Source organism: Conger conger, chromosome 19 (genome assembly GCF_963514075.1).
Source record: "Conger conger chromosome 19, fConCon1.1, whole genome shotgun sequence".
Taxonomy (NCBI): domain Eukaryota; kingdom Metazoa; phylum Chordata; class Actinopteri; order Anguilliformes; family Congridae; genus Conger; species Conger conger.
This window is the reverse complement of record NC_083778.1, coordinates 4,911,845-4,934,413: the sequence shown is the minus strand read 5'-3', so window position 1 is coordinate 4,934,413 and position 22,569 is coordinate 4,911,845. Positions and strand designations below refer to the sequence as shown.

The following is a 22,569-nucleotide window of genomic DNA, read 5'->3' as shown; positions in this document are numbered from 1 at the left end:
TCACCAAAATCTGGCTCCAGCATTCACATAGTGCCACCTGATATGAATCCCTGAAAATCAACATTGAATTATTTTATTTGGCAAAGTAGATGTGTATCATCATGATTCATGTAAACAAGAGTAATGATGACCCGGTTATTTCTGGTGGAATTTGTCGATTTGATATCCGGTTAGGATGCATTTCTTACAATACCTTCACACATAAATACCTGGGGGGTGGGATAAGAGAACATGGATATTGCGTAAACGTACTATTCATGATGCATGATGGATGCATAATATTTGGCATCTTCCCACCAACGCACATTGCACTATGAATCATGAACAACATAGGATTTAGGGTTGCAAGACCAGGCTTGATACATTGCTAGATACAATTTAATTTTTAGGAAAACTAAGCAGTAGGTACACTTAGGGGTAGGAAAAGGCAAACATTGCTGGGCTGAATGGCCTCTTCTAGTCATTATGTTAAAAGACAATCATGACAATCCAAGCTCTGAACATACCATAAGGTAATGGCGAGAACAGGCCATTCAGCCCGGTGGTGCTTGCCTTTTCCTAGCCCTAAGGGTACCTACTGCCTCGTAAACAGTATCTGGCATCAAGCCTGGTCTTGAAAACCCCCAGTGTTATATTATGTTATAATACCACAAGGCTACAAGGTAATTAATACATCACTCTACAGAACTTTTAAGGATTTGTTCATTTATTTATTGAACACAAAGGGTAGACAGATGGTGTTTCAGAATAGACAGTTACATGAAGGTAGCCAATCACCGGTCCCTCGGAGGGTTGCGATTCTTGCGTCTGGTATGGTATCTGAGTAACGACAGGAGGAGGAGGAGGAGTGGAATCGAGATTAGATTAGATTACATTACATTACATTACATTACAAGTCACTTGGCTGACGCTTTTATCCAAGGCGACTTCGTTACTTACTTGATTAGACTAAGCAGGAGACAATCCTCCCCTGGAGCAATGCAGGGTTAAGGGCCTTACTAAAGGGCCCAACGGCTGTGCGGATCTTATTATAGTGGCTACACTGGGGATCGAACCACCGACCTTGCGGGTCCCAGTCATGTACCTTAATCACTACGCTACAGGCCCTGATCCCACTTCGTATGCAGCCGTTACAGAACTTGAAATGAGGCAGAGTCCCCGCTGTTATAGTGGACAGAGACGTTGGCTGCGTCCGATATTGCATACTAGCATGCTACTCATACTATGTTTCAATGGAAATCAGCCTGAGATTTAGTACGAGTAGTATGCAGTTTAGTACGAGTAGTAAGCAGTTTAGTACGAGTAGTATGCTACATTATATTATTGGCATTTGGCAGACGCTCTTATCCAGAGTTATGTACAACAAAGTGCAAATAAGAACAAGGGACAAGTGCGCAAAAAGACCCTGGAGGGAAGTACAGTTTCAATTGCTAAAGGCCCGGACACACCAAAGCGACGGTCGGCGTCGAAGCCCCCGGAGCCGTCGATGAGAGAGCTCTCACCGACGTCCGACGGCTCCGACGCCGATTCAACATGTTGGGACACACCGGAAAGACTCGGCCGACAGGGCGCCACCGACGGCCGACCGTCGGTTTGGTGTGTCCGGGCCTTAAGAGTACAACAAAGTTAAGGACTAGGGCCAATTTGATAAGTGCTAGTATGCCATTTTGGACGCAGCCAATCAGACTGTGGAATATGGACTTTTGGCCTATCAGACGGTGGAGGAAACACTTACTGTCCAACCGGATACCAGCGGTGCTTTGTGGTGTAGAACATTTTACTGAGCTCCTCGATGGTGGGAGCCTGCTGGTCACGCAGTACGTCTTTACAAAGGTGGGCCCTCAGAACCTGGTCGTGGGTCTCCGCGGGATTGGTCAGGGGGTCCGGGCGGGGCAGAGGCTGTGTTAAAAAATGTTTTTTTTTAAAAAGAGACTTTTCACAAAGGCGCCCGTCAACTGTCCGAGCTTCTATAACCAGAACAGACCTGGCTGCAAATAGTATTCGTTTTGGATTCAAATACTTTTCTGCACCAGGTTTTGCCTGGTGCATGAGCCTGCGAGTCGGCGCAAATGGGCGGGGTTTACACTTTTGGGATCATTTCATTTGTTCCAATATACCAGGCAAGCTTAGTCAAATGCAGAAAAGTACTTGAATACAAAACAAATACTATTTGAACCCAGCTCTGAACCATCATTTCTCGATGTCTGTACTTGGCCATTCTTGCGGTCTCCAGTCCCCTCAAACATTTATGGGGCGACATGGCTCAGGCAGTGAGAGCAGTCGTCTGGCAGTCGGAGGCTTGCCGGTTCGATCCCCTGCCCGGGCTGTGTCGAAGTGTCCCTGAGCAAGACACCTAACCCCCAAATGCTCCTGACGAGTTGGTCGGGGCCTTGCATGGCAGCCAATCACTGTCGGTGTGTGAGTGTGTATGAATGGGTGAATGGAGAAGCATCGCGCTTTGGATAAAGGCGCTATATAAATGCCTGCCATTTACCATTTACCAAATATAAAGGATGCTTCCTTGCCCAAGAACTGACCCAATATCCCACCGTTCATTGCGTGACAGCAGACAAGATGAGAACCACTAAGTTTGTTCTCTGACTTCACCAATAAATGTTGCCAAAATCTTTCCAAGAAGGAAAATGAGGTGAGAAATATGTGTTATACTTGCTGAATTTTACCTCATGGTGGTAGCCTATCCACACATCACAAGCACGCATTGCATCTCACATGCATAACAGGGCTCTGTCCTTGTGTTCCTGGAAGTGTGGTCTTCCAAGCAAACTTGACGATTGGAAAACAAAACTTCACAAAAACGCATGAACCGTACTTCGTATTCTTGGTATTGAGAGACAACCTGCCTCTTGTGTTGAGAAGCAAAGTAGCCACCTATTTCAACAGAAACATTACAAGAGGAACGTGTGCTCTCAGTTCCAGTACCACTTCACTACCAGTAGTGGACATTGAGTAGTTTTAACTGGGTTCTTTCACTTGAAAGGAATCAAACTTGGGTAATGTCATGACCATTAGCAGTGATGAATCCTATGTTTTCTGTCATTGCAGTCACCGAGCGAACCATTTACAAAAAGTTATCTGAATCACAATCTAAAATCACAAGCATAATGGTCACAAGTGCATTCGAGGAGAAATGCAGTTGTGACCGGCTTTAGATGTGAACAAAATATCAGGCAAATAAACTATCCTGCTTTAAAGCATCAGTCCAAAAATGGATTTCAACGCGTAGTCATTTGAAAATGAGTAGGTGGTTGAAGAAGGGCCCCGATTCTCACTGACCTGGGTGAGTTCATACGGGACCTCCACGGAAGGATGGTGACACACAACCGTTTTGCCGTCGGACGTCAGGCCGATTTCCACTTTGCTGTAAGAGACACTAGTGTCACCCGCTTCTCATTTACATGTGTAATCATGTTTCTTCCAGAACTTACAACAACAACTTAGCATTGTGAAGATGCCCAGAAACATGTACTGTATACAGGATGGCTGCCCAACCCTGTTCCTGGAGATCCACAACCTGTAGGTTTTTTTTTTACTCCAACCCCAATTTGGCACGCTCGATTCTACTAATCGGAGCTCAACGCGATCTCCAACTGTTGAATGGGGTGCGGTTTGTTAGGGTTGGAGTGAAAACCTTTAGGATGGTACATCTCCAGTAAGTGTTGGGAAGACTGGTATTATCTGAAAATCAGACATGCACTTTAAGGTTAAAAAAGTTAGCTCACTCTACATTGCTTACCAGTTCAGATCATCCGCAGGTCCAGTTAATGTGGATTTAGGATGGGTGGACACGATGGTTACAACTGAGGAACACATAAACATCGCTAATTAAACGTCATTCCGAAAATTTGCAGTGAACTAATGTAACTAATCATACTGTACTTAGCCGGCGAGTTTGCTGGAACTCAACTAATTTCTCCGTCTCTGGAACATCAACCAAGTACCTTTACTTACCTTTCAACTGCCTCTGTGCTACAAAACGAGAGAGCCGTGAAAATATATACGTTAGTTTTGTGGCTTGACCTCCGGCCATGCTTCTTCCACAAGCACCGAGTGACTGCAAAACACATCTGCGAGCGACCGCCCCTGTATGTTACAGTAATCACATTCCGTGTGGGGAAACGGGTACGCTTAATAACGGATCCGGGACGTTTTCACACGACCTCTCCATAATTAGGATAGAGACAAACAAACAAAAAAAACGAATCTTGAAGCTTCAAAATGATTTTTTATATGAAAAATTATTAAAATATTACTTTCACTTCTTCTTTTGGAGCATACTGTATGCTTGAGCTCATTATACTTGCAAATTACATGCGGGTCAGAGTTCTCTCTTCTAAGCCTATTGGGCTGCACAAACAGAAATGCACCTCCTACTGTTTAAACCGAAAAAAGAAAAATCTGAACATAGAACGTTTTGACCCATGATGCAGTATTACTTATTTCTGGATTCAGATATTATCTGAATATTATTCATGTTCTTTTGTGTCGTCTGGGTAGACTGGCGAGTAATTAGACTATTTTGTGTTGCGGCAATATTGCACCAATGTTACAACATTGACAGAGAATTTCAGTAACACTGTGACGTTCTCTGTAAGCTGGGTAGTAGGTGGTAATCATGCACGAAAAGTCTTGTATAACCCATTTTATGACCAGCACATAAAAAACCTTAGTTAAATTATGTTCTTAACATGCCGATTTGTTTACATGTTAATATATTTGAGACGTATATAGGTTGTGGCGATTCCACTTTGGCATGATGCATGTGCTCGCTGGACGCGTGGAACCAAAGGTACGCGACTGCACGGAAGCTCGTGCGGGTCTTTTGAAAGGACACAATGAAACCGCGTACACAGCATTTTTGTAATTTTTATTAATGGCCACAAGAGGGCTCCAAAACGGCACTGATGTTTAAATTACATCTCACTCCTCTATAAAGCGCGTCTCAGAGGACACGCCACTTATTCATAATAGTCACTTGAGGGCAGATGCCATTGAACTGTATAGTAACAATTTTGACATTAGATGTAACTTAATCCACCATAAATTCACACCTACGATCAATTACATTAAAAAAATACAGGAGGATAACATTTTGCCTTTTATCAGGAGGATCTATACATGTGGAGTTATCTTTTAAACTTTCTCCTACAATATAATATTTAGAAAAGTACAAGTTACTCTGTACTTTTCAGCAGTAGTAGCAGTAGATAGTAAATGCATCTTCAGTGACTGGTTTCACTCTGACAACTGGATCTTTCAAAGGGTATTTGCCAGTTTGTTTGGGTAGGTCCGCACACAGTCCTACAAATGTGTAGGACTCCAAATAATGGACATAGTTTGTACCCAACATGAGACCAAACTGTCCAACTCCATTTCCAGGGGGGTAAGGACTGTTCCATTTGAAGGGTGGGGTTTACCACTGTTAGATGGGATTACACTAGGAGAGTTCCATCTCAGTGGCTGTGCTGGTGCTTGTTCCGGCTGTGGCTTGTGTGTTCACCACCAACCGCTCCCGACTCCCAAACGTCGAGGAAACTGAGCAGAAAACAGGATATCAGTGTACACACACACTCACACTCTCACTCTCACTCACACTCTCTCTCTCACTCTCACACACACACACGCATACACTGTACGCGCACCCACACACATACATACACACACACACACACACACACACACAGTAAACACACACACACACACACACTCACACTCTCTCTCTCACTCACACACACACACGCATACACTGTACACGCACCCACACACATACATATATATACACACACACACACACACACACACACACACACATATACACTGTACGCGCACCCACACACCCATTTCATTTATGCTAGCTCTTTACCTGCCGCTACGTCACTGATGTCCCAGACACGGAGTCCGTCTTTCTGGCCTCCGAAAGCATACACGAAGGGCAAGTCAGGACAGCAGGACGTACAGAACAGCACCCCCTATTGGACACAAAATGCAATGCCTCTCTGAGCATGTCTGTAGTATGCCTGGTGATGCAGCGCAGTACGCTTTAACAGACCGCTGCCAGGTTGAGTATAACAGACTCCACCTAATTGGTGAATTCACCTGGCTGAGGGGTATGTGTATTGCAGGAACCTCACTTCTCAGACATTGGTAAGGGGGTAGAAGATAAGGCTCCATGCCATGTGTGTGTGCTTGTAGTGGTTAATGTGACTATACCATCTTCCAAGATCCATTTGGGGGTAATGGTTTGGGTTTTTAAAGGCTAGTGGACCGTAACACCTTCATGGTACTGGACTATACCATTTTCATGACCCAGTTGGGGGTAAGGTTTAGAGGGTTTAGGGGCTAGTGGTATCATCTTTATGGCCTAGTTGGTGTAAGGGTTAGTGAGTTTAGGGGCCAGTGGACCATACCATCTTCATGTCCCGGCTGTGGACGAGGCTGGGCTTGTTCCCCAGAATGTCCCAGATCTTCACATGTTTGTCTTCAGAGGCGGTGACCAGGCAGCCTTTCACCTGGCTGCTGAGGTCCAGCCCTGGGGGAAGGTCAGAGGCAAGGTGAGTCCAGGCTCGGCCAATAAAACGCACAGCAGCATTCAGCCAGCCAATCGGGCGCTTCCCTACCCGACACCTCCCCGTCGTGGGCTCGGAGCGTGAAGACAGGCTTGTCAGAGCGGGCGTCCAGGCAGTACACAAAGCCGTCCTCCGTGCTGGCCTGTGAGACCAATCAAGCTTAGTGTTACGGGTCACACGGGGTGGGCTCGGCCAATCGCGCGACACAGGCAGGGGCGTACCAGGAAGTTGCAGGGGGAGAAGTGGTTCCAGGTGAGGCGCTCCACCTGACCGCTGAATCTCCAGGTGCGATGGCCGTCCTGAGGACTGCGGCAGTCATACAGCACAGCAGACCTGAGAGAGAGAGAGAGAAAGAGAGAGGGAGGGAGAGAAAGAGAGAGAGGGAGAGAGAGAAAGAGAGAGGGAGAGAGAGGGGAGAGATGGAGACAGAAAGAGAGAGAGAGGGAGAGAGAAAGATCCCAACCACACAAACAGGTATTTTAATAACTAGAGATGTGAATTTCCTAAAGAAAATGCCGAGTGTGATTGTGGCAAATTGGTGAACTATTGCTACTACCACTAAAACGATGGTGCACCTGGTGGTTGCTAGGGTGTTGTTAGAGTGCTACTAGGGGGTAGCTAGGTAATGATATCAGCAAATCACAGAGGATAATGCAAGGCAATTGAGGCCATGGAAGTATATGGAAGTGCTAGAGAGCCTGGTAACATCATCAGCTGGAGAGGCGATGAACGTCTCATTCATTCTCTTTGGGATTCTCCCCCCCCCCCCCCCCAGGAAATATTAAATATCTTGGAAATGAATGGGAATATCAAACAAGCACAACTTTTCAGAACGTGCCGGACGTTTTCCAGTTGGTTTGGTGTAGATAGCTAAAAAAGCCGTGGGAGAAGATAACTGTTAAAAATCCAATTATATAATAATAAATAAAGCTAACTAATAACATTAGTGTGATTGCAAAGCAAATATTAATAACAAACTAATAACAAAAAGAATAATTTGTTATTTCGCTGACACTTTAACCTAAAAGTTGATAAGACTAAGCAGGGGACAATCTCCCCTGGAGCAATGTGGGGTTGAAAGCCTCGCTCAAGCTCCACCGTTCTTATCGTGGCTACACCGGGGCTTTGAACCACCGACCTTCTAGGTCCCAGTCCTGTAACTTAGCCGCTAGACTACAGACTGCCCCCGCCCCCCCGCACGCATTTTGACACGGTCTTTGTCAAAAGTTTTTCCACACTCGTCACAGTTTGTAAGGACTCACTTATCGTAGGATCCAGAGATGAGAGTCTGTGCTTCAAAGGGGTGGAACTTCAGCGTCTGCACCTGGAACAGCATCGGCGTGGCGGTCAGAATCGCGGCGCGCTACGTTACACCGTGTGCCCGCGCGCCACTACGGGGCTGTGGAAGGGTGAGGGTGTGGCGGGGTACCTTGTCGGTGTGCCGTGTCAGCGTAGAGGCGGGCTTGCCCTGCACCAGGTCCCAGAGGATCACTGTGCTGTCCGCGGACCCACTGGCCAGCACGTTTCTGATGGAGAGAGAGAGAGAGAGAGAGAGAGAGAGAGAGAGAGAGAGAGAGAGAGAGAGAGAGAGAGAGAGAGAGAGAGAGAGAGAGGGGGGGGGGGGGGGGGGGGCGCCTGCACTGTCAGTCAAACAAGGACCGCCTCAATGGATAGTCATCCTGTGAGCTGTCTGTTTCCTCTTAAGCCTTTGAGTGACGCTATTATGTCACATTATGCTACATGTGGACGGATGCACGCTACATAGTCACTCACCGGACCAGCTTATTCCAGGACACATCTAAAACTGCGTCTGAGTGGCCCTCCACTGGCTCTGCTGCAGCTGCCTGAAATGGATCAGTGTGTTGGTATAAATTGACAGGAATGGGATCAGTGTGTTGGTATAAATTGACAGGAATGGGATCAGTGTGTTGGTGTAAATTGACAGGAATGGGATCAGTGTGTTGGTGTAAATTGACAGGAATGGGATCAGCGTGTTGGTGTAAATTGACAGGAATGGGATCAGTGTGATGGCGTAAATTGACAGGAATGGGATCAGTGTGTTGGTGTAAATTGACAGGAATGGGATCAGTGTGTTGGTGTAAATTGGGATGAGACTGTTGGCCTCTCACCTTCTTGCCTTTCTTCTTCTTCTTGGTTTTGCTGCTACCAAGGGAGAAGACAGGCTCTAAGCAGTCCACCACGTCCAGATCCCATACGTCGATCTTCGGGGTCATGTTGCCAACGGCAGCAAAATTTCCTGTCAAAATGGCACCCTGTGATGACTATCAGCTTCCGAGCATTTATTAAACAACCGACTGTCCCTTTGTCTACACTAAGTCTGCATACAAACAGGCTGTACCACGCATTCTTCAGCATTTGCTTCAGATTCAGTGTTCCAAGCCTCTCATAAACTGCCTGGAAAGCAGTTTAGAATATGGGGCAGGGCTGCAGTGCATCTCCCCAGAACTTCCAGGAGCTGTACCTTGTCTTTCCTCAGGGCTGGGGTCAAAGTTCAGCCACTCCACGCACAAAGGGTAGGCGGGGAGGAGGATGTCGTGGTGCACGTAGAGAGAGTCCTCTTCCGCGTTGTACACTGCAGGGAGCAGGCAGACAGGCAGACAGTCGTCACCGGAGAGACTCACGCCACAGCAGCACAGGAAAACACAGCACTCTCCACCTTATACCTTTTCAACCCATCAAGATGACTACTGGGTGGCCTGTAGCATAGTGGTTAAGGACTGGGACCCGCAAGGTCGGTGGTTCTAATCCCGGTGTAGCCACAAAAAGATCCGCACAGCCGTTGGGCCCTTGAGCAAGGCCCTTAACCCTGCATTGATCCAGGGGAGGATTGTCTCCTGCTTGTGATTGTCTAATCAACTGTACGTCGCTCTGGATAAAAGCGTCTGCCAAAATTACATGTAATGTAATGTAATATACTACTATACTACGGTTTTAGCCCCTATTAAAGCCCTAATTAATTCTCCACTTTCTCATCCGAGTCAAGCGGAAGCCCCTGGGGATTGAGCCACTTCGTATTGCGCTCGGGACTGAAAGGATTAACGGCTCGTCAAACCCCCGAAACTAAACCAGGCACAACACTGACACGCGGCTCTGCGCGAAAAAGGTTTTCCCCAGGAGCATGTGTCCGCAGAAGCTAACAAACGGAGGAGCACACAAATGCATCCCGCTTAGATGAGCTCATAGACAATTTTCCCAGTTGTCAGCAGCGAGCGCTCCCACGATGGGAGCGTAAATGGTTGGTATTTATATAGCGCCTTTTTCCTGTACAATTGATGTCTCTCATTCACCCATTCATACACACACGCTCGAACACCGGCGGCGACTGGCTGCCACGCAAGGTGCCGACCAGCTCGTCAGGAGCAATTGGGCGTCTTGCTCAGGGACACTTCGACACACACGGCGGGATCGAACCGGCAACCTCCGACCGGCAGACGACGCCCCCCCCCCCCCCCCCCCCCCCCGCTCCCCCGCTAGTGTAGAACAGTAGAGGGAGAGGAACTTGCCGTATATTTCCAGGTTACAGCAGTCCTTCTCTGCCCGGCCCGAGATGATGAGGTTGTCGCTGGGCTTGATCTGAAAGTCCTCCCTCTCGTACTGGTCCTACAGAAGAAGAAACAACAATGCTCAACTTCACCAAGAAAATGGGCTGCATTTCATAGCACACATCATTGATATTATGAAATGCTCTATATAATACAACATGTAATACAACATAATACTCATACAATACAACCTGTTTTCCTTTTAACAGGTTCCTCTGTCTGCAGCCTTAAGTATCCTTAATCGCCTATCATTTTGAATCCTACTTTCAAAAATGCATTCTATTCTTGATTGGTCTTCAATGATCTTCACTTATCTTAAGGGCGGCCTATAGTGTAATGGTTAAGGTACATGATTGGGACCCGCAAGGTTGGTGGTTCGAATCCCGGTGCGGCCACAATAAGATCTGCAGAGCCCTTGGGCCCTTGAACAAGGCCCTTAACCCCACATTGCTCCTGGGGAGAACTGTCTCCTGCTTAGTCTATTCAAGTGTAAGTCGCTCTGGAAAAAAAGGGTCAGCCAAATGACACGTATTGTAATTCAATGATGAAATTATCGCAGTTTAAAACAAGAAGAAGCAAAGCTGTTCTATGAGTGAATATTGTGATACAGGTTGAATGCAAGGGTATTCGCCGCAACCTGAATGGTGATCTAAAATGTGGGGTTGAGTCAAGGGTTAAAGTGGGGGGTTTGGGGGGTTCACCGTGTCCTTTATGGTGATGTAGGGGTCCTCCTCATTGGTGCTGTAGACCGTGAGCCCCGCCAGACCATCCCCCAAGTTTGCTGTGACTGAAATGATGAATCAAGCGAAATAACCAATGACAACAGGGCAGCGTAAAAAACGCAAGTGCAACTAAACCTTTCCCCTTACTTCTGACTATATTGTCTAACGCAATACACATTTCCTGCAATAAACACAACATTACTTGTTCACTGGCTGCATCTGGCAAATGCCCAAATAGTGAATATCTCTGCAGGTTAAAACACAATGTATAGCAGAATTCTAGTAGGTGTGCGCACACGTACAAGTACACATACTTATGTTCATGGCTTTACAGCCGACCATATGTGAATCGTCTTCTAAATAGGATGTTATGTCATGGAAATGTATATGGGATTAACATTTGGACAACGTCTGGGGAAGAGACGGCATTCCCACCTATATCCTCTTCGTCGTATTTGTCCAGTTCGTATTCCGCCAGCTCGTCTTTCTCCCCGTTGTCATCCCCCGGCGCAGGCTCCGCCTCCTCACCCGTTTCTGGACCACTGCCCATCCCCTCGTCATCTTCCTCACCGTCGCCAACGTCGCCGGGCCCTCTGGAAGCCCCACACACAGCCGCCGATACGGATTATCACGGGCCACAATCGCGACACAACCTTCACACCTTAAATCGCGGTACAGCCGTGCAACGACTGCACCGCTGTAAAATCCAGCTATGCCAGTTTGAAAATGGCATGAGCTGGTCTAGCTAGGTTGTCTGAGTTGGTCATCCAGCTCCTAGTTAGCAAGCTTGAGCGTTTTTTTTCCTCTCTTTTTTTCAGCGAGGTGAATTAGAATTAGAATACCGAAGTGGGGATTATGCCCCATGGCTTTGACGTCAGGATTTCGTTACTCTACTAATATGTACATGGATAACTGTTGATTAAAATATGTTTAGTGGCAAGCTAGGAGTTGCATAATTGACACTATATATATATATATATATATATATCGACTGCTATGGAATAAACTGCAGAACCAGCGAACCTACCCCAGTTCCTCCTTCGCTTCAGAGATGATACGTTGCAGTTCTTCTTTGCTCAACTCCACCTACAGTAATAACAGTGAGCCACATTAGCCAGCAGCCTGACAGAAGTTTTCAACAGATATAAAACGAGTTAAGCTTGCTCTCGTGTGTCCTGGCTGCCATTAAACGTAATGTAAAAGAACGTCAATTATTTTTTAATTCAGGTTAATTCATTGATTGTAAGCAGTCGGAAGTCGAGAATTTAACGTGGTAGCACAACTTTACTATAACAGCTAGCCGGCTAGCCCGATAAGTAAGATTATGTGCCATTTATACGACAGCGAATACTGCCAACCTTCTCTGGCGTTTCCTTAGAAACTCCGCGTTTTACCCATCCAACACATGTTATTTGAGAACTCATGGTCGCAAAAAAACCAACCAGATTTAATTATCAATATGCCAAAAAAACAAAACACATGAGACACCAGTCGCTGTACACAACACGTGTCGTGAACTGGGTCCTCTTTCTCCAGGGCGCAGCCGTGACGTGACAAAATGAATGTCCAACGCTCTGCCTGAAAGCGGAGATTGTGACACGCATGTATTGGACGCATGTCCAAAATCACAGGGTTCTAACAGCCACCAGCCATTTTTCATTCCTCCTTTACTGAATTCTGCGAGCCTAAAGGACATGTAGGTGACAAACACTAAAATATTCCCAAATGATTTGAGGAAAGACGTTAGAAATAGGGGGAAATGTGTGTTTGACGTGTACCTGGCTGCTGGTCTTGTTTTTGGGTCTCCCTCGTGGTCACTGGGTGTGTTCTCGACCTGGGGCTAGGCCCTGCAGAAATTCCTATCTCGTGTCGTAACCGGCGGTTTTCCCCCACAGAGCTACACCAAGCCTCTTACTGCACAGTCATCCCATTGTAGAAAACATTACTGTAAATTAAGTCTAAATAGTAACAGTCCGTTGTATGTACTTGGACAGGAAGGTTTTTCGTTCAAGCCCAAGGTGCCCTCCTTCCCTCAGTGAAGCCTGGAAGCTCAGCCAACCACAGATGATGTGTGCATACTACTTCGCAGGCAGTAATTCTGTAATGTATTTTTATTATATCTGTATCCGTGTTATCAGTCGCTATTAAGATTTTAAGTTCGAAGTGAACTTAGGGAAGGAAAGATTGACTTGGCCTGTCGATCAGTTTTCTGATAACACACCCCCCCCCCCCCCCCCCACAAAAAAAAAGAAAAGAAAAGAAAAAGAAACAAAACAATATGGAGGCAATCACAGAACACATCAGTTTATTTCTGGGTATTTTTATACCACATTAAGTCAAGAGACGCAATATTTTGTATGACAAATGAACATCACAGCCTAGTATATGTATAACATTTAGTACTATTTTAGCAGGATACACACATAAAAACACATTTATAAAAAAGAAGACAATTAACACTGTACGAATACATACATGACTGACTGACTGTTTTACATACAGTCGTGCTGCATGAAAGGAAATGGGTTAAAATGTAACGGTTAATACAAGCGGCACCTCACAGAAAAGTTAAGTGCATGACTATTAGAAACACTTTGTAAAACAGTGTCATTATAGTCAATCTAAAATAAAGCACACATGAAAAATTATTAATTATTTTTAATTAGCATGGCCAAGCTGGTCATAAAGCTGGGCTAGCTGACCTGGTTAACTAACTGGTGCTAGTAGCTTGTCTGATCTGGTAGTTCCAACAGTGTGACCAGCTTCCAGTCATTTCAAAACATAGTTTGAGCTGGTCAAACCATGTCAAGCTGGGAGCTGAGCTGGTTAACCAGCTAAACCATGTTGAGCTGGGAGCTGAGCTGGTTAACCAGCTAAACCATGTTGAGCTGGGAGCTGAGCTGGTTAACCAGCTAAACCATGTTGAGCTGGGAGCTGTGCTGGTTAACCAGCTTAACCATGTTGAGCTGGGAGCTGGTCTGAGCTGGTCAACCCGCCACCAGTTTCAAACCCAAGCTTGAGTTTTGTTTTTTTTTCCCAGCAGGGAAGGCACATATACAAATAGTTCACGTAAAACAAGTCGCATCAGAGTTCACTTTAAAAACATTCCATTGATTCAAGGGAAATTAAGTTTATTAATTTCCCAATTATTTTCTTTAATGTGATTCCTAGCACCGCTGGTCCCAGTTAATTCGCTTTTACACCAAGAACTGGCAGGTGCTCTCAGCTCACACACCACTGGCCAACATCAGTTTGTGCCAGGATTGGCTACTTGGTCACGTTCATTATGTTTCATAAAAAGATTACACTTGACAAAAAGCTAGCCATATTTTATTTATTTTTGACTCCTCTTATTTTTGCATTTGTTTTGCCATTTCACTTCATAAGGTTGTGCTAAAATGCTTATGAACAGCCTTAGAAACTAAGTTTCATTACTTTGCAGGACCTCTCTATGTCTCATTTAAAATGCATTTGCTTCCCTTATAATCTAATGTTATCAAAAACAAAGGCTAAAGTTGTGCATAAGAGTGCATTCACAATACAGTCAGTTCATACTGCATATCAGCCAGAGGTTACAAACTGGAAGAGACCCGTCACTCAAACCACGGTCCGAAAGGTCAGAGAACTGCAGGATTTCCACCCTCCCTTTACCTGAGAGTCAGGTATGAAGACGATCAGGCCAATCGGGAGCACTAATCGCTCAGTTAATTAAGCTGGGACACTGGATTTGGATACTTGGACCAGATTTGAGCACCCGCATGGGACACTCTTGCTCTGTAATTCCCAAACCTCTTGTTCCACATCAAGGACACCCGATACAACTAATGAAGCCCTTGATTGGTTGTATCAATTGTGCTTGAGGTGGAACACATGGAATACCTGGACTGGCTTGGCTGGATGAGAGGATTGGGAGCCACTGCTCTCACTGACCCAACGGCTCTCTAGTGCATCACTGCGCTTTTGTAGAGGGCAGTTCCAACTGAATCCTGGCTTTGCCGGGGGCATAATCAACAACAGTGTGGCCAAAGTTTGGCTGGCTGGTTAACCCCTGCCTCATTGCTCATTCATAACTTGTCATTGCTCATTCATGACTTGTCAGTCAGTTGCTCATTAGCGACCCCTGGCTGGAGTGTGTCAATGCCAGCTGTGTCGTTCTCCAGCAAGAAAGCAAAGGTGGATGTTTTTAGTTAAAATTAGCCACTTAATATGCAAGCACAACTCCTGTTTCATCATCAATTTATCAACTTACCTACAATACAATGGGTCTCATGCAAGAACCAGTGGTACGCACAAATGTTTTCTTAAATCTCTTAAAACAAGTGATTCACCAATTTCTCTCTTATTTCAAATATTTACGAGTGGTCCCGACCTATAAACAAAAGCCTGCAGTGCATGTTGGTGCAGCTCATCTGGCACACCAAACTTGGATCAAACTTTCGAACTAGGTTTTGCAGATCAAATCGGAATAAAGATTCAGGAATGGCATTTCTCACATAAAATGTTTTCAGAAATGCATTTCAGTGGATTGTTTAGGAGAAAAAAAAGTTCCGCCATATTATTATGTTTTTCCAAAAACAAAAAGGACCTACAGTCGACCCAATCAGGTAGCAGTCGTCCCTTGTTCTTGTTAATCCCATTGGCCATCTATCTGACAGAACCCACCAACAGTACCGTGTATACTGTATTATAACGGACATCTTAATGTAGGACAGTTGTCTGAAGTCAGGTGCGTTTGTTGAATCCAACATGGCACACTCATACGAAATAAAGATACATTTAAGATAATACAAAAATGTTCCTGCATAAGGCCCATTACTTACATAGCATGATAATAGATTTTTACTAACTTAAATGTTATTCATGAAAAATCCATTTGGATAGTGCTTATGAAATTAGAAGATGTAATTAAGCACACATAAGCTAAACAAATAAAGCAGGACTGTGATATAAAGTGTACATAGCACCTTCATGCATATGACATTGCTACTTTATGATGCATTTGTAATGGGCATAACAAGTTTTACCACATTACGGTATGTATGGAAATAAACTTAGCAAGCTCTTATTAAACCTAGCTTCAGGTCAATTTGGAGAAGGCTCGCTTTAAAGCTAGGCTTTTTTTTCTTTTTTGATGTAACAATTCTTAAATTGAAAAAGACCTCCAACTGTAAACAGCAAAGATACAAAAATACAAAAAATTTAGACAGGATCTGAAGCCTACATGTCAGAAGATCAAATCGAATATGACTCAGAATTTCCCTGATTCCTTCTTGTAAGAATGTTCAAAACATGATAGCATTTATCAATGCTGCTGTCAAGGCCACAAAATTCAGTGCATTAAATTGAGTGAGAGTCTGTCGAGAGAGAGGCGGAAGAAGGAAGAGAGAAAGAGAAGAAGGGAGAAAGAGAGAGAGGAAGGGAGAGAGGGAAAGAGGTTGCTTGTTAATCGGCAAGGAAATCTCACCAGTAATGGGAACGTTTGGGAAAATAACTATCTGGGATTGTTAAGATTATTGGGCTGTTTACTGCGGAATAAAGTAGTAATGCCACACTCATAGAAACTTTCTTCAGCTTCCTTTTCATAGAAGCCTTCTGAAGCAGTTTTTGAAAGGGTTAGTAACACTTGGAACAAATAACCCATATATTTGTCTTCAAGGACCTGAGGCCACAATATGTTTGACCAGGAGCAAGGTCCTATCGATGTAAGAAGAGAACACAGCGCAATAACATACCACAGAACGACCAAACAAATAATAACGTGCCGTGACAGAACTCAAAGTGTGGCAACGTCTGTGCAACTTCACAGGTTTATACCGCGGGCGACTGCGAGGCCGTGAAAACAAAGCCGGTTTCAGCTGAGGTATGTATACGTCATCCTATTCTATAAGCCTGCGCTCAGTTTGCAAAATGTAAGAGGTGGGCGGATTATTTTTTTTTTTTGCGAAAAACAAACCGAATGTTTGTAATACTGTCGTCCGGACCTGTCGCTCGCACGGCGGGTTTAAACCGCCGGCTCACGTCGTAACGGTCCGAACATTCACGTTTTCCGTATTCTTTCGGGTTGAACTCCAGACGCCTCGCGGCTTACAGGCGGCAGTCCGGGCGCCCCCCGGGTTCAAAGATGGAGATCCAGATCCAGGTCCAGGTCCGTTTCGGTCTCGTCCTGGCCCGCGGCGTGCTTGAGGATCTTATCGGCAACGGGCTTCATGTGCTTGGTCACTAGGTGGAGACTTGCCTCGTGGAGGATCACCTGGGTCAGGTACTTCTCCCTCTTGATCTGCTCCTTCACCGTCACGGGAACGTCCGGGATGACGTAGGCCAGGACGAACTTGGTCAGGTACACGATGTGCTGGAAACAAAGCGAGGAAACAATTTCATGCAAAGCGCTGTACAGTGCTTTCTCGTTCACCCATTTGTCCTCACACTTGCACACACCACCCCGATTGGCTGCCATGCAAGGTACCCCCCCAATTCAGGGCCCCGTAACATTTGGGAATTAGACAGGTATGTTAAATTGCGTATACCTTCTTGTGCTAAGGAAATTCAAGGAAGCCATTATGAGGCTGAGAAATTACATTACATTACATTATTGGCATTTGGCAGACGCTCTTATCCAGAGCGACGTACAGTTAATTAGACTAAGCAGGAGACAATCCTCCCCTGGAGCAATGCAGGGTTAAGGGCCTTGCTCAAGGGCCCAACGGCTGTGCGGATCTTATTGTGGCTACACCGGGATTAGAACCACCGACCTTGCGTGTCCCAGTCATTTACCTTAACCACTACACTACACTACACTACAGGCCGCCAGAAATGAGGTGGAAAAAAACAAAAACAGATACCGGCTAAACAATAGGCCTACCAAAATAAACTGTAACATCAGTAAGAAGAAAGAGAGCAGTGATGTATGCACACTGCGCTGTATGTGGTAAGAACAACACATAATTGTGTAATAACTACTGGTAAGAAAAAGAAGAAATAAAAAAGAAAATTTCAGGAAAATTACATCGTAGGAAATTAGGCAATGCTTACTGTCTAATAGCAATGTTTCCCAGAAAGCATTATCTGAATTCCTAGAATGTGTACAAACTCTAATGCAGATCCAGCCCTGCTTGTGGCGATATGTGAAGATACGGTCAGACCACGTTTTTTTTTTTTTTTTTGCTTTTCATCATGAAAGTGTGATAATGTGGAAAACTTTACCTCCACGACGATAATAAAGGCCAGCTTAGCGGCGATCACGTGCCAGTAGTACACGCTGAACTCGTACTGCTTTGGATGTCCTGGTGGGTGTCTGAAATCTCGGTACCTATGAGACAGGGGGAGGAGCAGACAGTCCAGTTCACATGCATCGTTATTCCCCACAATGCAGTGCCTCCTTTCCTCCTGTGCAGGACTGTGGAGCGTAGTAGTAGTATTATCCATTATCTTAACCCGCTTATCCTGAACAGGGTCGCAGGGGGGCTGGAGCCTATCCCAGCATACATTGGGCAAAAGGTAGGAATACACCTTGGACAGGTCGCCAGTCCATCGCAGGACACACACACCATTCACTCATACCCACGGGCAATTTAGACTCTTCAATCAGCCTAACCTGCATGTCTTTGGACTGTGGGAGGAAACCGGAGTACCCGGAGGAAACCCACGCAGACACAGGGAGAACATGCAAACTCCGCACAGAGAGGCCCCGGCCGACGGGGATTCGAACCCAGGACCTCCTTGCTGTGAGGCGGCAGTAGAAGTAGTAGTAGTAGTAGTAGTAATTTATTTTGATCCTTATTAACAATTATTACAGAATTAATGTGCATAGAAATAATGAATAACAATATTGACCGAAAATGTGTAGGCTGAAGCTTTAGCTTATATCTACCCTTTTTACATAACATATTCAAATAGTCAACCCTTTCAGGACTAGGTTTAGGCCATACAAAAACAAAACATAATAGAAACAAAAACAAAAGACGTTTTCAAACCCTCGAAGCCTTTTCTTTCTTTATACATTTATTGAAGATTTTTTCCCCTTTTCTCCCAATTTGGTTGCCAATTATATACCAATTACCCGTGTTATCTGCCCGCCACACACATACGAGCATGTCCCCCGGTAGCATGAACGGATCTAACGATCCGGAGCGCGACGCGCCTTCTTCTCCAGGCCGCATCGTCTCCAACCGCGACTGTGACTCCGAGGCGATGGGGGCGCTGTTGCTATATGCGGCAAGCCTCCCCCTGCCTTCGGTAGGACCGAGAATCGGACCCGCGTCCTCTCTGTGCAATTGCAGTTCATTAGTTGGTAGTTGGAAACTTGGTTGCACCCAGCGACTAATGAGTTCACGGAAATGAATTCAGTTTGGAGAGCAGGTCAAGGAACAGGCACAAGATGCACAGACAGCCGTGATTGCGTTCCGTTTCGCAAATATGTTTTAAGGTAGTTGCGACTCATGGTCTTGTTGCATTTAATTTTCTAATTGCCTCATTTTCCCAGACTGCAATGCCTGATTTTTGCATTGCTGCGGCCTAGATGGAGAGAAATGCATGATGGGAAATTGTAGTTTAATTTAAAGCTGAACAGAAAGTTGAAAACTGTATTTATGCTTGTATAATAATATATGTGGAGAAAACAAATTAGGAGAAATGTTCATTTTAAGGAGGCTAACCTGCAGGTGGTACCGTTGTGAAACCAGTAGGGCATGTTGAGAGGCCTGCTCTTTTCGGAAAAGTCCTCGATGTCAAAGATGGAGAGGGTGTTGTTGATATAGCCCGCCATGGTGTGCATCCCATTACCCTCTCCGTCACTCACAGAGAAGGACCAGTAGTACACCAAGCGGGGGATCATGTCCGACGTGAAAGCTATTATCATAGCCTGGAGAACAAGAAAGGGTTTAAAAGTGTGAAGAAACGTGTGTTCTACGTGTGCTACAAGGGCATGCTCGATCCTTTCAGACCCACGAGTGCACTCAAAGTGTCCGTAACTACCGTGCCACTCAAAATGGCTGCTCTACTATTGCTTTGAGCCCCTATTAAAACCCTCCAAGATTTTCTCAACCGAAGCTGAATCCCCGTGGGTTTCGGGTGGACCCCCTTCATATTTGGCTCAGGACTGAAATGGTTAACACTTATAAAGAAACAATGTACGATTAGGCATTTTAACTTTACATTTAACTTTCACTACATTTCAACCTCAAAATCCTCATCTTCTCTTCTTTTGGAAGGGGAATAGGATTGGTGTGATTGGATTGCATACACTATCTATACCATGAGTTTTTCCAGCAGCTGTCACTCATAATACATATTTATACAGTGGGGTCTAAAAGTCTGAGACCGCATTGAAAATCTGGGATTTTGTTTTCTTCATGTAATCCTGGAAAAACTAGAATTCTTTTTAAGATTTTGAAAATGTAAAACAAATTAAAGTTACTTCAAATCTTTGCAAGAACTACTTGAAGACCAAAGAAGAGCAAGGAGTGCTGCACAATCCACAGCCACCTGACCTCAACCCCACTGAATATTTGCGGGGGCGCCTGAAGAATGACAAAAGCCAAGACATCACAAGATGCTCTTTGGAACTTGCTGGGATAACATGAATCATCAGGTTTCGCACAAATGTGCGGAGTCCGTGCCAGCTTGCCATTAAAGCAAAACATACCAAACACTAAGAAATCCTGAAATTAATTTACAATTATCAAAGATTTGACTTCTCAGTCAAATTGATAATATTCTACTGGGGTAATATAATTTGTAATGAAAAAGTTTTATTAAATTCAAAAGGAATACAAAACAGAAGCATTTTCACTTGTGGTCTCAGACCCCACTGTATTTCATAGCACACATCATTGATATTATTAAATGCTCTAGGTACATGTAATACAACATAATACTCATACAATACAACATGTTTTCCCTTTAACAGGTTCCTCTGTCTGCAGCCTAAACTATCCTTAATCGCCTATCATTTTGAATCCTACTTTCAAAAATGCATTCTATTCTTGATTGGTCTTCAATGATCTCCAGCTATCTTAAGGGCGGCCTATAGCGTAGTGGTTAAGGTACATGACTGGGACCCGCAAGGTCGGTGGTTCTAATCCTGGTGTAGCCACAATAAGATCCACACAGCTGTTGGGCCCTTGAGCAAGGCCCTTAACCCTGCATTGCTCCAGGGGAGGATTGTCTCCTGCTTACTCTAATCAACTCTATGTCGCTCTGGATAAGAGCGTCTACCAAATGCCATTAAAGTAATGTAATGTAATCGTACTCTGTTAACAACTGAGACCCACTGTACTATTTTCTGTAATCTCACTACCTCATTACAACCAATGCAATAGATCCTGTTTTAGCTCAACATACATAATAGAAAAATTAAAGTATCCAGACTTACGTTCGTTACCACGGCGAGAATGGCGACGCCTTGCAAGATTGGCTGCCAGGCGCCGATGTCCTGGGCCTTTTCTGGAACCACCCGGCGGAACTGCGTGGTGGTCTTCCAGGCGTCGACGCGGATCTCAAACAGGTTGTTGATGAGGGCCAGGAGGGGGGCCAAAGGGAAGGACGCCACAAACAGGGTAACAAACCCAAACTGGATCACTGCAAACAGATATGAACCCAAACTGGATCACTGCTAACTGATATGATCCCAAACTGGATCACTGGAAACAGATATGAACCAAAACTGGATCATTGAATATAAAGACATGCTGGATCACTGCAAACAGATAAGAACCCAAAGTGGATCACCGGAAGAAAAATGTGACAAACAAACCAGATCACTGGAAACATGGACATTGATTAATAATGTCCAGACATATTCAGCTAAAAATGAATACATCACATTCAGTTTAACACCAAACAGTACACAGGGAAAGTGGTCTTCTTTAATACACATTCATTGCATGAAACCTGATATAACGATGGGTAAGCAATACTAAAATCTAACATCTCCTAACCCTCAACAGTGTTAACATATTCAAGAAGCACTCCGGCCTCTGCATCTCTGTATATTCATAAAGCATTCTGCCATGCAAGTGCGCACATAATGTACTGAGCCTTACCCATCTCCAGGTATTCATAAAACAGGCCTAGTTTCCCCACGGGCTGTAGCTGGTAGTCCTGCTCCCACCGTGGGATGGGCTTCTCAGACCTGCCACTGCTGGAGCAGTATCGGAAGATCATGTTCTTCATCCACCTGATGGAAGAAAAGCCACACCGCCACGAGTGGTGGTGATTTTATTTTACACGGTGGTGATTTTATTTTACACCCGACGGGCACCGCAACCATTTGATGGGATCGAGTGGGGGAACGATCATCACTGATGTTCAGACATTCCTACAACAGAACCCTTTCTATTGGAGGAGATTCCGGAAACAGAACACTTTCTCCTGGATGACATTCCGGAAACAGAACTCTTTTTAGATGAAGAAATTCCAGAAACAGAAGCCTTTCTACAGAAGAAGATGTCCACAACAGAACCTTTTGTAGGAGGCAAGACCAATGGAATAATGCTTCCATTACATGGATAGATTCAAACAGATAATGTAATGTAATGTAATGTAATGTAATGTAATAATGTTTCCGACAGGACAAGATACTTACGGCAGCAGCACTTCTTGGATGTTGTTCCAGATGGCTTTCCCTCCCATGATCACGGTCAGCTGAGTGGTGAGCTCAATCAGACACCCACCCGGGTCACACTGCGGTCACAAGCGAAAGGG

The 22,569-nt window shown here is 45.0% G+C and overlaps 3 protein-coding genes across 3 annotated transcripts in view; all 3 read right to left on the bottom strand.

Moving 5' to 3' along the window:
- Nucleotides 1-688: 688 nt before the first annotated feature.
- Nucleotides 689-4,129, bottom strand: mrpl42 (mitochondrial ribosomal protein L42). Its single transcript, XM_061229243.1, has 5 exons — nt 3,970-4,129; nt 3,755-3,818; nt 3,295-3,379; nt 1,736-1,899; nt 689-819 (listed from the first exon to the last, which is right to left on the bottom strand). The coding sequence occupies exons 1-5, from the start codon at nt 4,046-4,048 to the stop codon at nt 774-776; spliced, it is 438 nt and encodes a 145-aa protein (XP_061085227.1). The 5' UTR covers nt 4,049-4,129; the 3' UTR covers nt 689-773.
- Nucleotides 4,130-4,864: 735 nt separating this feature from the next.
- On the bottom strand, nt 4,865-12,435 carry pwp1 (PWP1 homolog, endonuclein). The gene is made up of 15 exons (XM_061229226.1): nt 12,228-12,435; nt 11,897-11,955; nt 11,305-11,462; nt 10,849-10,934; nt 10,109-10,205; nt 9,067-9,177; nt 8,714-8,841; nt 8,358-8,428; nt 8,014-8,110; nt 7,847-7,908; nt 6,806-6,917; nt 6,636-6,726; nt 6,426-6,547; nt 5,882-5,987; nt 4,865-5,553 (listed from the first exon to the last, which is right to left on the bottom strand). Exons 1-15 carry the CDS (start codon nt 12,291-12,293, stop codon nt 5,456-5,458), a joined length of 1,464 nt encoding a protein of 487 aa, XP_061085210.1. The 5' UTR covers nt 12,294-12,435; the 3' UTR covers nt 4,865-5,455.
- Nucleotides 12,436-13,157: 722 nt separating this feature from the next.
- ano6 (anoctamin 6) overlaps nt 13,158-22,569 on the bottom strand; it is a 29,273-nt gene continuing 19,861 nt past the window's right edge. The window contains exons 15-20 of the mRNA XM_061229223.1: nt 22,451-22,548; nt 21,909-22,042; nt 21,239-21,444; nt 19,521-19,726; nt 18,070-18,175; nt 13,158-17,218 (exon numbers count right to left, since the gene is read on the bottom strand). Coding sequence (XP_061085207.1) covers nt 16,985-17,218; nt 18,070-18,175; nt 19,521-19,726; nt 21,239-21,444; nt 21,909-22,042; nt 22,451-22,548 — 984 coding nt within the window. The 3' untranslated portion in view covers nt 13,158-16,984. The remainder of the gene's footprint in view (nt 17,219-18,069; nt 18,176-19,520; nt 19,727-21,238; nt 21,445-21,908; nt 22,043-22,450; nt 22,549-22,569) is intronic.